Source organism: Lentinula edodes (genome assembly GCF_021015755.1).
Source record: "Lentinula edodes strain Le(Bin) 0899 ss11 chromosome Unknown C8R40scaffold_43, whole genome shotgun sequence".
Lineage (NCBI taxonomy): Eukaryota > Fungi > Basidiomycota > Agaricomycetes > Agaricales > Omphalotaceae > Lentinula > Lentinula edodes.
In genome coordinates this window covers 208827-226115 of record NW_025764349.1, presented here as the reverse complement: position 1 = coordinate 226115, position 17289 = coordinate 208827, and the positions used below count along the sequence as shown (strand labels likewise).

The window sequence follows — 17289 nt, the reverse complement described above, 5'->3', positions numbered from 1 at the left end:
CTCTTGAGAAGATTGTTCATCTTCTTTTCGTGGTCTTCCATGGTAGTCGTCATGGGGTCATACTTCTGTTCGCGGAGGGCAGTGTCGGCGAGAAGAATCAGCTCTTTATCACGACTCTCGTATTTGTTGATTAGGAATGCATAGGTGACATGCGCAAGGTTGTCTCGGTCGATACCGACCCCGATGGGATCAGTGCAATTGAGATAAATCATTGCGGCTACCAAGCGCTCGCGCTGGTTCCATTCTTCTGGGGATGGATGTAGACTGCTGGGGAATGAGGGAGTGATGGACGTATAGACATAGGTTGCTGGACTTGGTTTAGGGATGGTGCCATGGAGATAACCTTTGAGGCCCCTAAACTCAACGTTCAGCTCGACCCTATCTTTGAACGCCTTCCAAGTATCCTGTCCGGACAGCTGAGACGATTCCGGGAATGTAGGAAGGGTTGCTGTTTGGTTTCCGGTTGATGAAGACATAGTACGATTCTGGTTTTATCTATTTAGCTCGTTGGGACCAGTCTCATAATCTGTAGGATAACGAATACCTCAGTTGTAGTAGAGAACAACCTCAGTTGTAGTAGAGAACAACTGATATATTCAATAAATGAGGATCAGTATGGATAATTAACTTAAATATGAGTGTGACTTACCCTCAGTTGTAGTAGAGAACAACTGAGGGAAAGCTGCGAAATAGGAGCGTCTGAATAAGTACTCGATCGTAGAGTATGTAAGCAGTAACGAGTAGAAGAAAAAGTACGCATAGATAAATAAGTGGTGCGCATAGATAAATAAGTCAGAAAGGCTGGATGAGGACGGAGCGTACGGATTCTTCTCTAACATCTGTATCAACATCATCAAAACCGAACAGCCCCCCACCTTCTCCAAACAAACGGCGGACATCCAATTCTTCCAATCTTTGCACATCCAATTCCCTTCAACGACGAAGAACCTCGAACTCCTCCCAAAATAGACCGTTTGCGAATCAAACTCATCTTTCTCCTGGTGGTGGTCCTTCTTCATCTTCACAAGATCAATTAGGAGGAAGTCAACCGCATCCTTTACCTCCGCGAACTCGAGTCAACTCAATTATGAGTCGAGGTATGGAGGCCGCGCAAAGTTTCACCAGTCCCTTAGCACAGATATATCAGCCTTTGGTCGTTGATGATGATCTCCCTCTTGCGAGTGATGAGTCCCTAGGTCTAGACCAGGTTCCCTCGGTACCACAGGGTGGTGCTCCGCTGATTAGCTACGGGCCAACAACACGAAGACGGCTGTCGTCTATGCAGGGAGTTCATCGGCGTAATACAAGCAATGTTGGGCTTCTTCGTCAAAGCAATAATATTAGCAATAATAACTTGGGTACACCGAATCGACATCTTCAGCATGTGCAACAACAGCAACCGCGGTCTCAGCAGAACTTTCCTTCGATGCAGGAAGTCATGAGTGGTGCAGATGGTGTTATTTCGGAGAGCCCGTCTAGTCGTGGGGGCTTGGATATACCTACGGCCGGACAGATTCAGGAGGAGGAGGGGAGTGCAGGTGGTGCTTCGCAGTGGTCGGAGAGGTTGGCGAAGTTGGAGGAAAGACAGGAAAGGATTGAAAATTTGTTGGAGGGCATTGCAAAGGATTTGAGAGACAGAGGAAAAGTGTAGCTTAGTTTGTGTTGGAAGGATAGAACATGCATTGAATATACACGTTTATGAGGTATGCTCTTTTTCACCTGCATTGAAGCAGGATTTCCGTTCTATCTCTAATTATAGATCTTTTCCCCCAAAGTACATGCATTGAGCTTCTCCCAACATCTTTTTTTTTCGTGGAATTCATCTCCTCATATTCACCATCATGATTCTGATGAGTACGCTGTTGGAACGCGAGGAAGTTATTCGTTGGGTCATTTCTATGGAAGGCATTGAACAGTTACATCAGAGTCAATGTGTGTTTCTTTGCTTGTATCAGGACTACCATTGAATTGACATGCATTATATTCTACTCGGAAGCTTCAATCTTGACTAAGATAGATAGATAGATTGTGTGATACCACGAACCGCTCCGCAGAAAAATCACTATTGATTACTCGAGATGCAGTCCCATAGGGAAGTTAATATATAATGAGAACAGAGTCAACGCTGTTTCAAGTTCCCTGCAGCCTCACCTTCTTCATCCCAACGCCTCATGTCTTCCCCTACTGTTTCTCAAAACGAGATAGCAGACCAGATTGGTTTCTCAGCGTATTTCGACGTTGTCTACATCCTAGGGGCGAGCCTCTTCTATGGTACGTGGTATATCAATGGAATTGATGATACTACCTATGACTGTTGTTTCTTATATTGGCAGGTCTCTCTTTACCTGTTTTCGCACTTTCGATAAATGTTTTAAGGTGCGTGTTTGAGTTTGCATAAAGATACATATGTGCTCCATCTCATAACTCAACAATCATCGTTGCTTACTTCAAACTGTAGACAAAGAGCACCCAACTCCAAACCTGTCCGATTCCTTTTAATCCTCACATGTCTCACTCTGTTCTCTGTTAACGAGCTTGCCTCGTTTTTGTGTGAAAGAGAAAGGAAGGAATCTAATGTGCACTCCAACCAACCAATCTAATACACAATATGCGAGTTCACTGCTATTAAATTTATTTGGCAAAGGTTCCGCAAAGCTTTGAGAGCTAAGTAAGAAGCTTCGATCAATCAATTTGAATTGTTCTAAGGATTCGGTATATTCCTTTGATTAAGGTAGATTCAGCACGACTTGTGCTTTGATTGTATTGATATGGGTATATCAAGAATTGGGGGTTTGAATCAAAGTAAATTAAAACCGAAACACACAGACCCCTACAGAGGGCTAGAACTATGTGCTGGCACAACCACACAGCATGATTTGCCCTTAAGACCAACAACTGATCCTAAGTTCGAAAAATACCCAACAACTGGATATACTTCTTGCAGTCACAAGGAGCAGAACACAACATTCCTATACTCACAAGTGCCGGGCCCAAATGGCTGCTAGCGAAGAGGCTTCAGTCTGGCGGGAGTGTGTCTTTCCTTTTTACGGATTAGCACTGCAATGTCGTCCCAAAATCACTTGTATTCCAGATACATCAGATAGAGTTGCACAGTACAATTAATTTGATACAATAAATGTTCAGAACCGCAAGGAAACTTCTACAATCGGTCAGATACCATTTAATTTGATTCTTCATGTCCTTATTTGGTCCATAATGGTTCCAAGATCCTAGTTTACCTCCAAACATAGGTAGGTACTTCGATATTCATTTAATTTGATTGTTTTTGGAGAATGACTCAAATGGTGTTCAGCTGTCATTGCTGTTCAACACTTACTTCGATTGTTCGTCACCTCGTCCGGAGGCAAATCAGCTCTCCTCAATTCTAATCCTATCAATCTGATTCATCTTGATTAAACTAATTGCTTCTCTCTTTCAATAGACACCCATTGTGCCTATACTCTATCAAGGGAGTTAGTTATGCATAGTATTCATTTAATTGCTGTCATAAAGTACGCAGCCCCTATCATTTTCCTTTTCTCACTGTCTCGACGCCTTTACTTGTATGATACATCATCCCATCACTGTCAAACCCCCATTGATTACTGATCCACCTGACCCATCTTCTCTTTCTACCGGCTTCCGCCACCTTCCTTGCTCCTGAACTGTACAGTATTACATTGTTGTTTCTCGCAGACCGGATTATGTATATATAGCCAACCCTCCACAGCCTGGTCCCTTATCTTGACCTCTCTGTCATTATCTGGGACCAGGTATGTGCTTACTTACTACTACCTATGACTACGATACTCAATATATCTCTGTCATTATCTGGGACCAGTCTGCCTCTGCTCCGCTTAGTCGCTCCGCCTCACTGACCTGCTTAGTTGCTCCGCCTCGCTGCTGTTAAGATCATGCAACCCGTGTAACCGTGCCAGAGGTCACAGAGTGTCTAAGTGCGGAATACGAATGGGACAGTAGTGAAGTTATTAACAACACCGCCGTTACGCCGTATGTCCCCGGAGGTCAAGAGTATAGAAGAGAGGAGCTGAGTAGCAGCCAAGTCGGAGCGGCGATAACGCCGGTGACGAGGAGCGAACCAGAGAACGTATAAGTCCTAAGGTAGAGTAGAGAGAACTTCAAGGCAGTAAGCCTGAAGACTTAGAGGAGCACAGAGTGAAAGAGGGAATCTAAGTCGATCTAAGTTGATAATTAAACTAAGGAACTACAGTAGCGTACAGGCAGTATTTATATCTACGGAGCGGCGCATCGGTGCGGAGCGCCAGACTAACTACTAGGAGCTATACGAGTAGTACCTGCAGGGTAGAGTAAAAGACAATAAGGAGAGACTAGAACGAAAGAGTAAAAGACAATAATGAGAAACTAGGACGAAAGGATATGTGTAGCGAGAAAGAACAATAGGAAGAGATTACAATAAAAGCAGATCTTCGGAATACCGAGCGGCGGAATGGAGGCCCGCGGCATGGACTTGACAGTATTCCCCTCTTAGGCTTGAGCCCTCGAAAGCCATTAATACCGGGAGTTGATTGGTCAACAAGGAAAAATTTTAAAGGCCGTCAGCATCGGGAATTTGGCCCGTCAGTCAGCAGGAAAATTTTCAAAAGCCGTTGGTACCGGGGATTATCGTTAGTCATCCAAGAAAATTTTCGGTACACCGTAAACCGAGTACAACTCGAAGAAAATTTCTTGCTGGTCCGTGCGTAGTTTTGACCCTATAAAAAAGGGCCAGGTTTTGCCGCTATGGCCAAGTTCCCAAAACTCCAAGTACACATGTCCTCTAGTCGCACCACCACCCGAACCACCACTACCGTCGGCTCGATTTCGGTCACCGGCGCCCATCCAACTTCGCCCCCGGCCCCAACTCGCCCTTCAACGCCGGATCCTTCTGACGAGGAACGGGAGCTCGAGCTCCAATTGCAACTCACCAGGGAGAAGAACCGGAAGAGGAAGGAGGAAAAAAGGAAGGCGGAGGAAGAAGCTAGACAGAAAGCAGAGGAGGAGAGGCAGAGGCAAGAGGTCGCCGAGCGGGCCGCTAATGCCAGAAGATTGGAGGAAGAGGCAGCGGAGAAGAGAAGGAGGATTGCGGCAGCCGCGGCAGCGCGAAACCGCCGGGGCCCTTCCCCAGGGGAAGCATCTACTTCCGCTCGTCGAGTGGAAGTAGAAGTTCCTCGGGTGGTTAGGAAAGCCAAGGGCAAACAGAGGATGGAGGTGAGTGATTTCTGCCATATCCTCACCGACTTACTAACTCTAAGTTTTTTAGGCTAGCGGCGGAGATCCGGACGATGGCGGAGATGATGACGATGAAGACGACGATGAGCGAGTTCCCTGCGAACGATGCAGGAACAAGAAGATCCCTTGCCGGATGCAGGCTGGCAAGAGGAGTTCAATTATTTGTAAACCCTGTCACGACGCTAAGGTCAGATGCTCGTACTCCGGGCGGCCTTCGACGGTGAAGCGAGAGGGGGGAGGACAACCGATCGGCGAGCGCCTGGCGATCTTGGAGAGCCAGATGGCTCAGCTGCTGGCAGACAACCGGCAGCTTCGAGAGGGCCAGTTGAAGGACAACACCTACAACCGCCATATCAACCGCAAGTTGGACTGGTTGATGACGGACGCCGCGAGAAGGAGGAAAACGCCACCGGAGATGCCGGAACCAGGACCTTCGCGGCTGCCGAAGAAGAGGAGAAGGGTCGTGGATAGTGAGGAGGAAGAAGAGGATAGGAGGATGGGAGAAGAAGAGGATGGAGAAGGAGAGGAGGAGGTAGAGGAAGAGGGAGAACCGGCGCCGAAGAAGGCCCGGTCGGAGAAAGGGAAGGAGAGAGCGGAGTAGAGTAACATCGGACATCGAACATCGGCCTTCGGCCATCTTCTTGTACTCTTCTTGTTGCCCTGCCTTCGTTATATAATTTTGTTTTTTGGACTTTGTATATATGAAAAAAATGTTAACTCGATTTTGAAATCGGAAAGCGAATGGGCCGCGAAGCGGCGTAAGAAGTAATTAGTACGAAGTGTAATTAGTCTAAGTGTGAAAGAAATATAAGTGAAATAGTAGATAGAAGGAGAATGTAAGCAATTAAGAGAAAGAGATAAACACTCAATTTGCTATCATCGTGTTTACCCTCTAAACGCACAAAGTAAACTTCGGCGGAGCGCGGCGGAAAACGGGGGAAAGGAATAAAATGATTTTGTGTGATCAAGGTCCAGGTTTCAGAGGGTATCGAGCGTGGAATGCGGGTACCAGTTCATCAGCATGTAATTCATCAGCAGCAACCCAAGAGAATTCATCGTCGGTACCTTCATAACCGGCCCACCGAATATAGTAACGTAGAGGACAACGTTTATACCTTCTGTCCAGCTTGGAGTCCAGAATTTCGGCAACGTTGTACTCCTCTTCACCGTCAACTTCGATTGGAGGTGGAGGAGATTGAGTACGATTCGGGAAAGGATTCGGCGTAACCGGCTCCAGCTGTGAGACGTGGAAAACCGGATGAATGCGGCGAAGATAGTCCGGGAGCTTGAGCTCGTAAGATAAAGTACCAGGTCGACTGATGACCTTGAAAGGACCAAGATATTTTTCTGAGAATTTTTCAGTAGGACGAGTAGAGCGAATGTGCTTAGCAAGAACAAATACTTCGGAGCCGATCGGGAACTCCGGGTGCGAGATTCTTTTCCTGTCAGCTTGTTCCTTATAACGAGATTGGGCTAAAAGGATTTCCTCTCGAAGGAAAACGTGGAGTTCATTGAGATTGACGACGAAGTCTCTGGCTAGATCAGACTTCATGTCGACCTCGGGCCGAACGGTGATATTTGGGTGGTATCCTTTGTTAGCGAAGAATGGAGTAATACCAGTGGAAGCATTGGGAGCGTTGTTATAGGCGAACTCGGCGATCGGAAGTAAAGGCGACCAGTCATCTTGTTGGTAGGAACAATAGATCCTGATGTACTGTTCGAGAGTCTGGTTGACACGCTCAGTTTGCCCATCGGCTTCCGGATGATATCCAGAGGTATAGTGAAGTTCCATGGAGAGCGCTTTACCGAGAGCCCGGAAAAACGCCGAAACAAATTCAGAACCACGATCAGAAGTGACATGATTAGGGACACCATGTTTAGAGAAGACGTGAATAACAAAAAGCTCAGCTAGTTGTTCAGAAGTAATGGTGTCGTGAGTTGGAATAAAGATAGCTTGCTTGGAAGATCGATCCACAACGACGAGAATAGCGGTAAAGCCATTCGACATTGGCAGTTGCTCAATGAAGTCCATGGAGATGGAATCCCATGGTCGGACCGGAACCGGCAAAGGCTTCAACAACCCGTAAGGCCGATGACGGCGAGGTTTGTTGCGCCCACAGATAGTGCAAGAGGTAACGTAGTCACGTACGAAGTCTCTGACCTTGGGCCAGGTGTACTGACGACGTACAGCTTCTAGAGTGCGGTTCTGGCCGAAATGGCCGGAGAGTGGATGATCATGGAAGTAGCGGAGAACTTGAAGGCGAAGATCGCCGTGATTAGGAACATAAATACGGTCGTCCAGGCGTAGTAGCTTGTCACTACCTAAGCTCCAACGTTCATTGGAAGGATCTTTGGCAAGTTCCAAACCAGCAACGGAGCTCGGGTCGGCAGGAAGGGCGAGGATGATGGCTTGGTGTAGGGCTTCGATATCCATGATAATCGAGGCTCGTAAAACCGGGCCTTCCAAGAAGGTAGCTCGAAGAGACGCAGTGAGTTGTTCGTTAGTAAATATAGGACGGAAGTTATGAGGGTTCACTTGGGCGTAGCCGATATCCCCCTCTTTAGGGTAGACGTCCCAGCGTCTAGTTATCGAATCGGGTTTCTCGCCGAGTTTCCCCGGTCGGAAGCGAATGACCATATTAAATTGATGTAAAAATTCTGACCATCGGACCTGTCGGCGTGTGAGAACCTTGGTAGTAGAGAAATACTCAAGATTCTTGTGATCGGTGACGACGTCCACCGGATCACCTGAACCTTCCAGATAATGACGCCAAGCTTTAAAGGCCTCGAAGATGGCCAGTAGCTCTTTGTCGTGGGTATCGTAGTTGAGTTCCGCCGCGTGAAGCGTTCTGGAAAGGAAGGCTAGAGGATGAATTTCACCGTCAGCATATTGGATGGAAAGAATAGCCGCAATGGCGTAATCGGAAGCGTCGGTCTCCACGATAAGTGGGCGATTCGGCTCCCAATGGGCCAGTATTGGCGCAGAAGTGAAAGCGATTTTCAGATTTTCGAAGGCCTCTTGACAGCTGCTGTCCCAGATCCAGGACGCGCCTTTTCGGGTAAGCCGAGTCATCGGCACAACGATATCACTGTAATTATAAATAAAACGACGATAGAAGTTTGCAAAACCCAAGAAGGACTGAATGTCCTTAACCTTCCTCGGGACCGGCCACTCTAGAACTGTCTGAACTTTCTCCTTGGACATAGTCAATCCGTCGGGAGAAAGAATGTAACCCAAATACTCAACAGTATCCATATTGAATTCGCACTTCTCGGGATTGGCGTAAAGCCGATGATGGCGTAACCGCCGAAGAACTTCCTTGACGTGTTCTCGGTGTTCTTCTGGCGTATCAGAGTAGATTAGAATATCGTCCAAATAGACGATGACACAAACATCGAGCATGTCAGAGAAGATGTCATTAACAAACCGCTGGAAAGCCGCAGGGGCGTTCGTAAGGCCGAACGGCATGACCTTCCATTCGTAAGAGCCGTAGCGGGTCCGAAAGGTGGTTTTCCATTCGTCACCTTCAGCGATTCTGACTAGATGATAAGCGTGAGCGAGATCCAATTTGGTGTATATTTTAGCTCTTTTCGGAGCGTCGAGAAGATCTGATATGAGTGGGAGTGGGTAACGATCCTTTTTGGTGATACGATTGAGTCCACGAAAATCGACGCAAAGGCGAAGTTTGCCGTCTTTCTTCGGGACGAAAAGGACCGGAGCGCCGTGAGGAGAGGATGATGGGGTGATGGCACCAGTAGCCAGCTGTTTGTCAATAAAGTCTTTAAGGGCAACTAGCTCCTTTTCAGACAAAGGGTAAATACGGCCGAGAGGCGGCGAAGCGCCTTCTTCCAAGTCAATCTTCAAGTCGTAAGGTCTGTGTTCAGGAAGAGAATCTGCAGCTATCTCGTCGAAGACGTCTGCAAACTCAGCATACTCTGCTGGGATGGAAGGAGGAAGTGGAGGGACAGTAGGAGCGGTGGAAGAGCGGTCGGCGGCGCGGGCCGCGACCTCTGAGTGGATAGCACGAAGAAGGATGGGTTCCATACCGGCGTCCTTGCAAGCCCTATTGAAGACTGCAGCACTGACGAGTGCAATGTCTACCTCGGGAGTTTCCAGCTGAGCAGCGAATTGAGAGACCGTAGGGTAAGAGTAGATGGGTTCAAAAGGGAATTTGGACGAAAGGGGCTTGGCCCGTGAAGTCCGAGAGCGGGAGCGAGAGCGAGAGCGAGGTGAGTCCCCAGGAGGGGTCTCCAGAATTGTCGGTGAAACCGACGGCGAAGGTTCCGGTAGCGGAACAGCGACCTTTGCAACAACAGTGTTGATAGCAGAAGGCACAGACGTCTGTGGAGAATCAAGGTGTGAAGTGTTACGGAACGTAATGTTTCGAGATGCCCAGTCAATCAACGGATTGTAGCGGGATAAGAAACTGTAACCTAGTACTGCTTTACAAGATGAATCTAAATGTGTAACATAAAAGGGTAAGAGAAGCAGCTCGCCGGAAGGGAACCGAACGGCGATATTCGCCATATCGGTAATGGGTTTAGAAGACAATGAACCATCAAAGAGACGAAGATTAACAGGAGAAATATTGGTCGTAGGAATAGAGTTCTGAGAAACATAACGAGTATCGATGAAAGAGTCAGTAGAACCAGAATCAACAAGAGTAGGAAATTTGAGAAGAGCAGAGATAGGTTCGGCCGGCGCGGCCGAATCGAACAAAGGAAATTCAGTAGTTAATGATATGACAAGAGATCGTTCAATGGAAGAAAGAGCGGACGCGTTGAGATATAACTCCCCAGGTGAGGTACGAACCTGATCAACGCAGCTCCCGTTTCGTACCGGGGAACAAGAGCTGCGGATTAGTTTTCCGATTCCTCTTCAACAACCTCAATGGTTGCTTCGGGGGTTTCTTCAACCTCGGCAGCACGGCCCTTTGATTCTCGGGCCTTTCGCTTATTGCAGTCAGCAATCTGATGCTTACCACCGCAGAAGAGACAAAGGTTGTTCTTCATCCTTCTTTCCTTCTCGGAGGGAAGGACTTTCCCATCTGCACCAAGATGGTTGAACGCGGGGCGCTGACCGCCGGATTGGCCGGAATTCGAAGAGTTCTGGGGCTTACCATTGTTGTTAGGCTTACCACCAGAGAAGGGTTTAGGCTTCGGCGTGAACGGCGCCGAAGAGCCAGATGGCTGAGAGTTGTTTTGCTGGTTAGTAGAACCAGTCTTGAAGTCCGAGGAACCCTTCTTCGGGTTCCGAGCAACAAAAGGCTTACCAGCCTCACGCTTTCTAGTTTCCTCGCGTTTCCAATAACGATTGTCAATACGAAGAACTTCTTGACGGTAATCGGCGAGCGTCGCCGGCTCGGGCAAACGCGCCATTTCGTCCTTGATGCGCTCAGCTAATCCTCGTCCATAAGCCCATTTCAGGGCAGCAGAATCCCAGTTGGTACTAGCAGCCAGGGTGTTGAACCGGATGTTGTATTTCCGGATGTTCTCGGTTTCCTTCATCTTCAGATTACCGAGAGAATCTTCGGCCTCGCCTTGGGCGTCGTAAACGCCGAAATTATCCTGAAGCTCCTTTACAAGGGCTTTGAAGGAGGATGTCCAGGCCGGCAGCGAGTCGAGATCCGGGTCGAGGATATCAGGGACAAACCATTCTTTGGCTGACCCACTGAGATAGGAAAGGGTGTAGTTCACCTTCCGTTGGTCGGTGAAGTACTTGGGACGGTCATTGAAGACCAGGGCGAGATTGACGAAGAACGTCTTGAGTTTTCGGGGATCCGAACCGTCGAAGACCTCTGGCTCCTTGACCTTGCTCTTGGATTCAGAGCTGTCAGAAGGGCGGCCGAGAGCGGCGAGGACGGTACCAAGGGTCTCAATGGAACCCTTGAACCCCGAGAGGAGTTCCAACATAGCACGTTGCTCGTTGGGGATGTCAGGAGATATGGGAGAGCGAGGTCCACCAGGTCCACCAGGACCGCCGGGACCGCCGGGACCACCAGGACCACCAGGTCCACTGGGGTCACCAGGTTCACCACGCGGTAAACCGCCGGAATCGTCATCCAGATCGTTGTTGTTATTATCGGCGCCCGGATCGTCGGGGTCGACAGGAGGGTCTTGATCATCGTGATCACCGGTGTCCAAATCGAAGTGAGGAGGTGGGTCACGAGGAGATTCAGAAGCAGCGCGACGTTGGGGTTGTTTCCCCGTACGGCGGGCTATGGCTTGGAGGATTGGAGAATCAATACGAGTAGTTGAACGGCCCCGAGCCGGAGCGACCACGGGGGGTTGTCCACGGCGAGGGGTCAGGACTTGGACAGGTTGTCCGTCACCAGTGTACAATGTACTGTACTCGAATTGTTGTTCTTCTTCCATGGATTCAGGAAGAGTCGACGTAGTAGGAACTGTAGCTGGACCGAAACCGCGATTACGGCGACGTGGTTGACCAATAGCAGAGATAGAGTCGGAGAATGGGGCAAATGATTGAGCTGTAGTGAAGAAAGTGTTTTCTTCGGAGTTAGCTCTAGATTGAGCTCGAGTTTTCGGAGGCATAAAAAATGATATGTCAGTACGACGTTAACGGATTGAGTTTAATTATACTGTTAAGATCATGCAACCCGTGTAACCGTGCCAGAGGTCACAGAGTGTCTAAGTGCGGAATACGAATGGGACAGTAGTGAAGTTATTAACAACACCGCCGTTACGCCGTATGTCCCCGGAGGTCAAGAGTATAGAAGAGAGGAGCTGAGTAGCAGCCAAGTCGGAGCGGCGATAACGCCGGTGACGAGGAGCGAACCAGAGAACGTATAAGTCCTAAGGTAGAGTAGAGAGAACTTCAAGGCAGTAAGCCTGAAGACTTAGAGGAGCACAGAGTGAAAGAGGGAATCTAAGTCGATCTAAGTTGATAATTAAACTAAGGAACTACAGTAGCGTACAGGCAGTATTTATATCTACGGAGCGGCGCATCGGTGCGGAGCGCCAGACTAACTACTAGGAGCTATACGAGTAGTACCTGCAGGGTAGAGTAAAAGACAATAAGGAGAGACTAGAACGAAAGAGTAAAAGACAATAATGAGAAACTAGGACGAAAGGATATGTGTAGCGAGAAAGAACAATAGGAAGAGATTACAATAAAAGCAGATCTTCGGAATACCGAGCGGCGGAATGGAGGCCCGCGGCATGGACTTGACAGCTGCCCTGCTTAGTCACTCTGCTTTCTTGCTCTGTTAGTCACTCCGCTTTCTTGCTCCGTTAGTCACTCCGCCTCTGCCGCTTGGTGACAATTGCATTCTTCAATATTTTCTACATCAGGACTCTTTGACATTCATTTGATATGTCTTCGGAGCCTCGCAGTACTTCAATCGTTCTTCTAGTCATTTTCCTCAACCATGCAACCTGATTGGTCTATTAGACTAAATCACAGTCTTTTAGATTAATGCATGATCTTGTTCTAGAAGGAGTATATGATAATTCCTTAGTTCTAGAAAGTCATTTTGAGTCAATCCTCGGCTCATGGTCACTTGAGTAAGTTCTTCCAAACTCCTGCCAGTGTAAGGTCCAATAAGAATACCCTTGGTATGTCATACGTGAATGGTCATCCTTCGGATGTAGTCCGAGTCTGGTATAATCCTGCTTGACAAACAGGTAGACTGTCATCCGAAGGTAGTATCGGGGATGGGTAAACTAACCAACTTGTGGTAGTATGGGTATATGGTCCCTTCAACTTATTAGACTGATTCAGTATTGACTTTGACTGTCAATCTGGGTCTCAATTACAGTCCTCTCGATACAAATCTATACGTGAAAATGTCACAATTCACAGCATAGACTGTAAGACCTGGGTCAGAATAGGTCTTAAGGTAGGGTTTGGTATACGAAGGTTCATGTTGTAGCATGCTAGGAGCAGGCTGGAGCTCGAAGGGAGCTACAGGAACTGCGACCGAGGACAGGAATGACCTAGTAGTGGCTGGGGCAAAGAGGTGGTGACCCTTGAGGGGGTTCCTAGGAGGTCCAGGGAGGTCCCTAAGGCGTAGGGAGGTTAGGTAGAAGTATGGGACCTTGTAATATTGCGTAGTAGGAGTTGTACTTGCTAGAACATCAATATAGGATTCGAATAGGTCGTAGATGGAAATGGGTCTCGAGGTTGTAAGCTCCTGAGAAGGTATACGCCTGGGAGGGTAGGTTCCCGGGGACTGGGCTTGAGGATGGACATCCTCGAGTGTTGGAGGTGGTAACGGAGAAGCAACACGTGGTTTGACATGAGAGGTAGCTTCGATGTTACTTAGATCGAGGTCCTGAAGCTTATGGAGTAGCTAGGGAGCTTGAGGAGGTTTGGGGAGGTTAGCTCACCAAGGCGATAGGCATTGGGGAGCTTTAGTATTGTTCGAGGGAGCTCGGGAACTCACTTGGATTGCTTAGACGTGAAGTAAAAGCGTGTATTGGATCATATAGACAATCGTAGAGACGATAGACAAGAGTTGAGAGAAACAGAGATAAAGAAATAGAGAGTAAAGAGAATTCCATATAGGTAGCAGGTACAAAGGGACAGGGACTGGACCTAGGTAAAGGGTGTGTGTTCAAAATATACCAAGCTGGGGACGTTTATGTTACCGAGGATACTTATATAGGTGGGATGGTTGGATAAAGAGACATTGTAATAAACGAGCATCCAATGGGGATAGTGTGAGTTGCGGAACCCATGAGGCTAAATTGATAGGGGATTGTCTGGTGGCATGCACGAGTCTTGGGACTGTTGCTTCAGATGGAGGTTAGTATTGGTCGGGAGGTTGGTTAGGGTTCCGTGGTTCATGGGGGCTTCATGGGAGGTTATTTAGGAGGTGGAGAGGAGCTGGTAAGCGGTTCTGGAATGTCTAGGAGTAGCAAAGGGGAGCTTTTAGGGTAGGAAAGGGAGCTTTTAGGGGCAGGGCATGACATAGATGTCTAGCCAAAATTTAGGCATGTCACCGTTACCGGGAAATTCATCACCAATGTCGGGGAGACCCTCACCGGGTTGTCTTGGTCTCAATCTCCTAGTGATAGCATCTCATATCTTGATCAAATGGCTAGCGCATCCGCGAGGGCAGAGCCCTATGGGATCGCTTCCCTGATTTTCCAGGTTTTGAATGTAAGTAAACCTTGTTGGAGAATTGGTACTCCGAAGTGATGAATCGTTGAGTTTGCTGATATTTGAAATCTGGATACCTTGTTGATTGTTTTCTAGTTCTTTGCTGGGGATGCAATTGTCGTGTGGTGCGCCTCTGTTCTTTGGTCCCATTCAAGAGCTGTGCAGTATACGTTGTGTGTACTGTTAGCTGGAAGTGCAGGTCAGTTGACATACTAAGTTTACCACAGATTGCTCCTTCATACTACTACCTATGTTGACCTCCTGGTCTCCAATCCCCTCCAAATCCTCCTGTGATCTTCTGGCATACAATAATCACTGACTGGGAATATTATTTGCAATCTCAGCTGCATCAATATACGATGTGACGAATTTCTCCATCATTCTCACAAGCAATAAGGGAGCAAGCGGAAATGGATTCTTGAAGGGTGATGCTTCAAGTATGTTTGTCTTGTTAGCTGTGAATCTTGCGGCGACGAGCTGTATTATGAGTAAAGCTTGGTATATCGGGGAAACTTGATCTTTTCACTTTTCCCATCAAGTTTTTGTTGTCCTTGACACATTTTTGATGCTAATCATACTACACACTTGTAATAACTTGCATGTTAGGCTCTTCCGACAGTCGATCAAGAAAACAATGTCTCGAGATCGAGTGAACAAGAATGTGTTGTTCAAAATTTTGCTTTCCCTTGTTGAGTGTGGTTTATTTTACTGTGCAGTTCAGGTGGGGTTTTTATTACTTGATGGATGAAATAGTCCAACGTAGTTTTGATGCTCACTCATGAATGTCTGGGTTACCTAGGCGGCAAATGGAACGTTGACTGTAGATGACGATGCACCTTCAGGACTTGGTCATGCAATTGTGGCCCAGTTTACATCATTTTTCACAGTGAGCTTCTTCCCCTACCTTGCCACTTTTTTCTTTTTGATGTCGATCCGGTACCGTACCTCATCTTTACACATAGGGAACACACTCAGCACTCGTGATCTCAATTATTGCCTCCCAAAAATCCATTTTGGAAAGCTCTTCGGCAGTGGTCGGAAGCCATAGAGAGCCTTTAACGCAAGATGTGGAGAAAGGAGTCGGAGCCTTGCTGAAGCATAGTACAATCCGGTTTGCACCCGGACAATTCGTATCCGGCGAGTCAGAGCAGTCAGCGTCTGGGGATTATGGGAATGGGTTCTTCACCACAATGTCAGCATCTAGTAGTGAACTCAAGCAGGAGGATTGAAGCTACAAAGTGGTGATAAACTAGAAAGGGACTTGGAGGACTATCGCTCTGGTTATTCTATTTGCGTAGGATCCTTTCTTGCTGCTATTTATTGGCAACTTGAGTATTCTGTCGTTCATGTATCCCTGATCCATACCACCAAAAGACGTGCTGAGAATTGAAAGAAACCAAGCATGAGAATTTTGCTTGTATTGTTCCAGTCGAGTCAGTACCAATATCCACAGTGCTAGCATGGCTCTTACAGATGAGGAATGGAAAATCGCCATTGAAAAAAAGATTTCCCAACTCAAGAACACTGATAACAATGGTACAGTAGCAGCACACACTGGTGGTAACCAGACCAAGTTCATAACCATTACACACCCATCGGATCCTTTATTCCCTTCGACTATTGATCATACTCTATTGAAACCAGATGCTACTTCAGCGCAAATTGATGTTTTGTGCTATGAGGCGATAAGGTATGGGTTCAAGGTAAGGCTTTATTTTGTGTCTGCATGTGTACACAGTGTATGTGGACAAAGTCTAGTCATGCTGCATGAATGGAGTCCACGTTAAACAAGTTGCTGAACAATTACGCGGATCCAAATCTATTCCATGTGCAGTGATTGGGTTTCCTCTCGGGGCAAGTACGACGGCTGTAAAAGTGTTGTGAGTTCAGCACTATGATAATAATACCCCACACTCAATAACAATCTTACCTACTTACTACAAAGCGAAGCCCAAGACGCCATCTTCAATGGCGCACGTGAAATGGACATGGTGATAAACATTGGCACACTTAAATACCAATTTTACACCACTGTTTTTGATGATATTCATGCTGTTGCTGAAGCATGCCACGTCTACCAGCCTCATCTCCATCAGCACAATCTACAATCCTCCGAGTCATCCCTCACCCGACCGAGTGAAGAAGCTATGAGAAAAGTCAACCTGGAAGTCATCCTTGAAGCTATATTTCTCTCCGACTCCGAAAAAATTGCTGGAGTGTTCATTGCTGCTGAAGCCGGTGCAGATTTTGTCAAGACGTGTACTGGGTTTGGTGGGGGAGGAGCGACAATGGAGGATGTGGGGCTTTTGTATTGGTCTGTGGAATATACTTCTGGGAGGAATGATGGGAAGGGTGATAAAGTTAAAGTGAAAGTGAGTGCAGGAATTCGATTGTTCGAGAAATGTGTGGAGAGGGTTGGGACATATGTGGTTCCCCCCTTGTGTTTCTTTCTTATCCAAGAATCCTGTGTCAATGTATATTATACAGGTCCTCTGGAGTTGCAATCATGCAGAACATGAATGTAGGCACAGTTTCAGGGACTAGTCAGGCTTCAACAGTGTCCAAAGTTTATTGAAGACTTTTGCCTCTTGTCACTTGGGTGGAAAAAAAGTGAGGAGTGACAAATATATGTACTACATGCAATTGAAAATCACGTTGCTTGCAATGCACACGCCGTATTTGTATTCTTAATTGTGCACTGATTTGTGCAGAGTCACATTCAGTGTGGCTGCGGTGGCTGGATTTGGTAATGCTGATACTGTGTTTGTGTTTGATCCTGTGTCTGCTGTTATACCTGCAGATATTGTGGAACATAAGATGGGAGTATCAACATCAACATTGGCAGTGGTTGAGGTGTTGAAGAACTCAACCATTGCATCCCATGTGTTGTTTCTACTCCTGTTCAACCTGTTGTG

General features: G+C 47.3%; 4 protein-coding genes across 4 annotated transcripts; 3 read left to right on the top strand and 1 right to left on the bottom strand.

Annotated features, from left to right (window-relative positions):
- Positions 1-805: 805 nt before the first annotated feature.
- Positions 806-1651, top strand: C8R40DRAFT_1175417 (uncharacterized protein; the record flags this gene model as incomplete). Its single annotated transcript, XM_046232324.1, has 1 exon — positions 806-1651. The coding sequence occupies one exon, from the start codon at positions 806-808 to the stop codon at positions 1649-1651; it is 846 nt and encodes a 281-aa protein (XP_046081706.1).
- Positions 1652-13077: 11426 nt separating this feature from the next.
- C8R40DRAFT_1125592 (uncharacterized protein) lies at positions 13078-13325 on the bottom strand (the record flags this gene model as incomplete). Its single annotated transcript, XM_046228987.1, has 1 exon — positions 13078-13325. A coding segment is annotated over one exon (244 nt), but the record flags the coding sequence as incomplete, so codon positions are not given.
- Positions 13326-14290: 965 nt separating this feature from the next.
- On the top strand, positions 14291-15603 carry C8R40DRAFT_1211802 (uncharacterized protein; the record flags this gene model as incomplete). Its single annotated transcript, XM_046233199.1, has 6 exons — positions 14291-14374; positions 14471-14573; positions 14719-14872; positions 14981-15095; positions 15174-15260; positions 15337-15603. Exons 1-6 carry the CDS (start codon positions 14309-14311, stop codon positions 15601-15603), a joined length of 792 nt encoding a protein of 263 aa, XP_046081704.1. The 5' UTR covers positions 14291-14308.
- Positions 15604-15834: 231 nt separating this feature from the next.
- Positions 15835-16893, top strand: C8R40DRAFT_1056627 (uncharacterized protein; the record flags this gene model as incomplete). Its single annotated transcript, XM_046225094.1, has 4 exons — positions 15835-16077; positions 16133-16254; positions 16320-16446; positions 16492-16893. The coding sequence occupies 4 exons, from the start codon at positions 15835-15837 to the stop codon at positions 16891-16893; spliced, it is 894 nt and encodes a 297-aa protein (XP_046081703.1).
- Between the last annotated feature and the right edge of the window lie 396 nt (positions 16894-17289).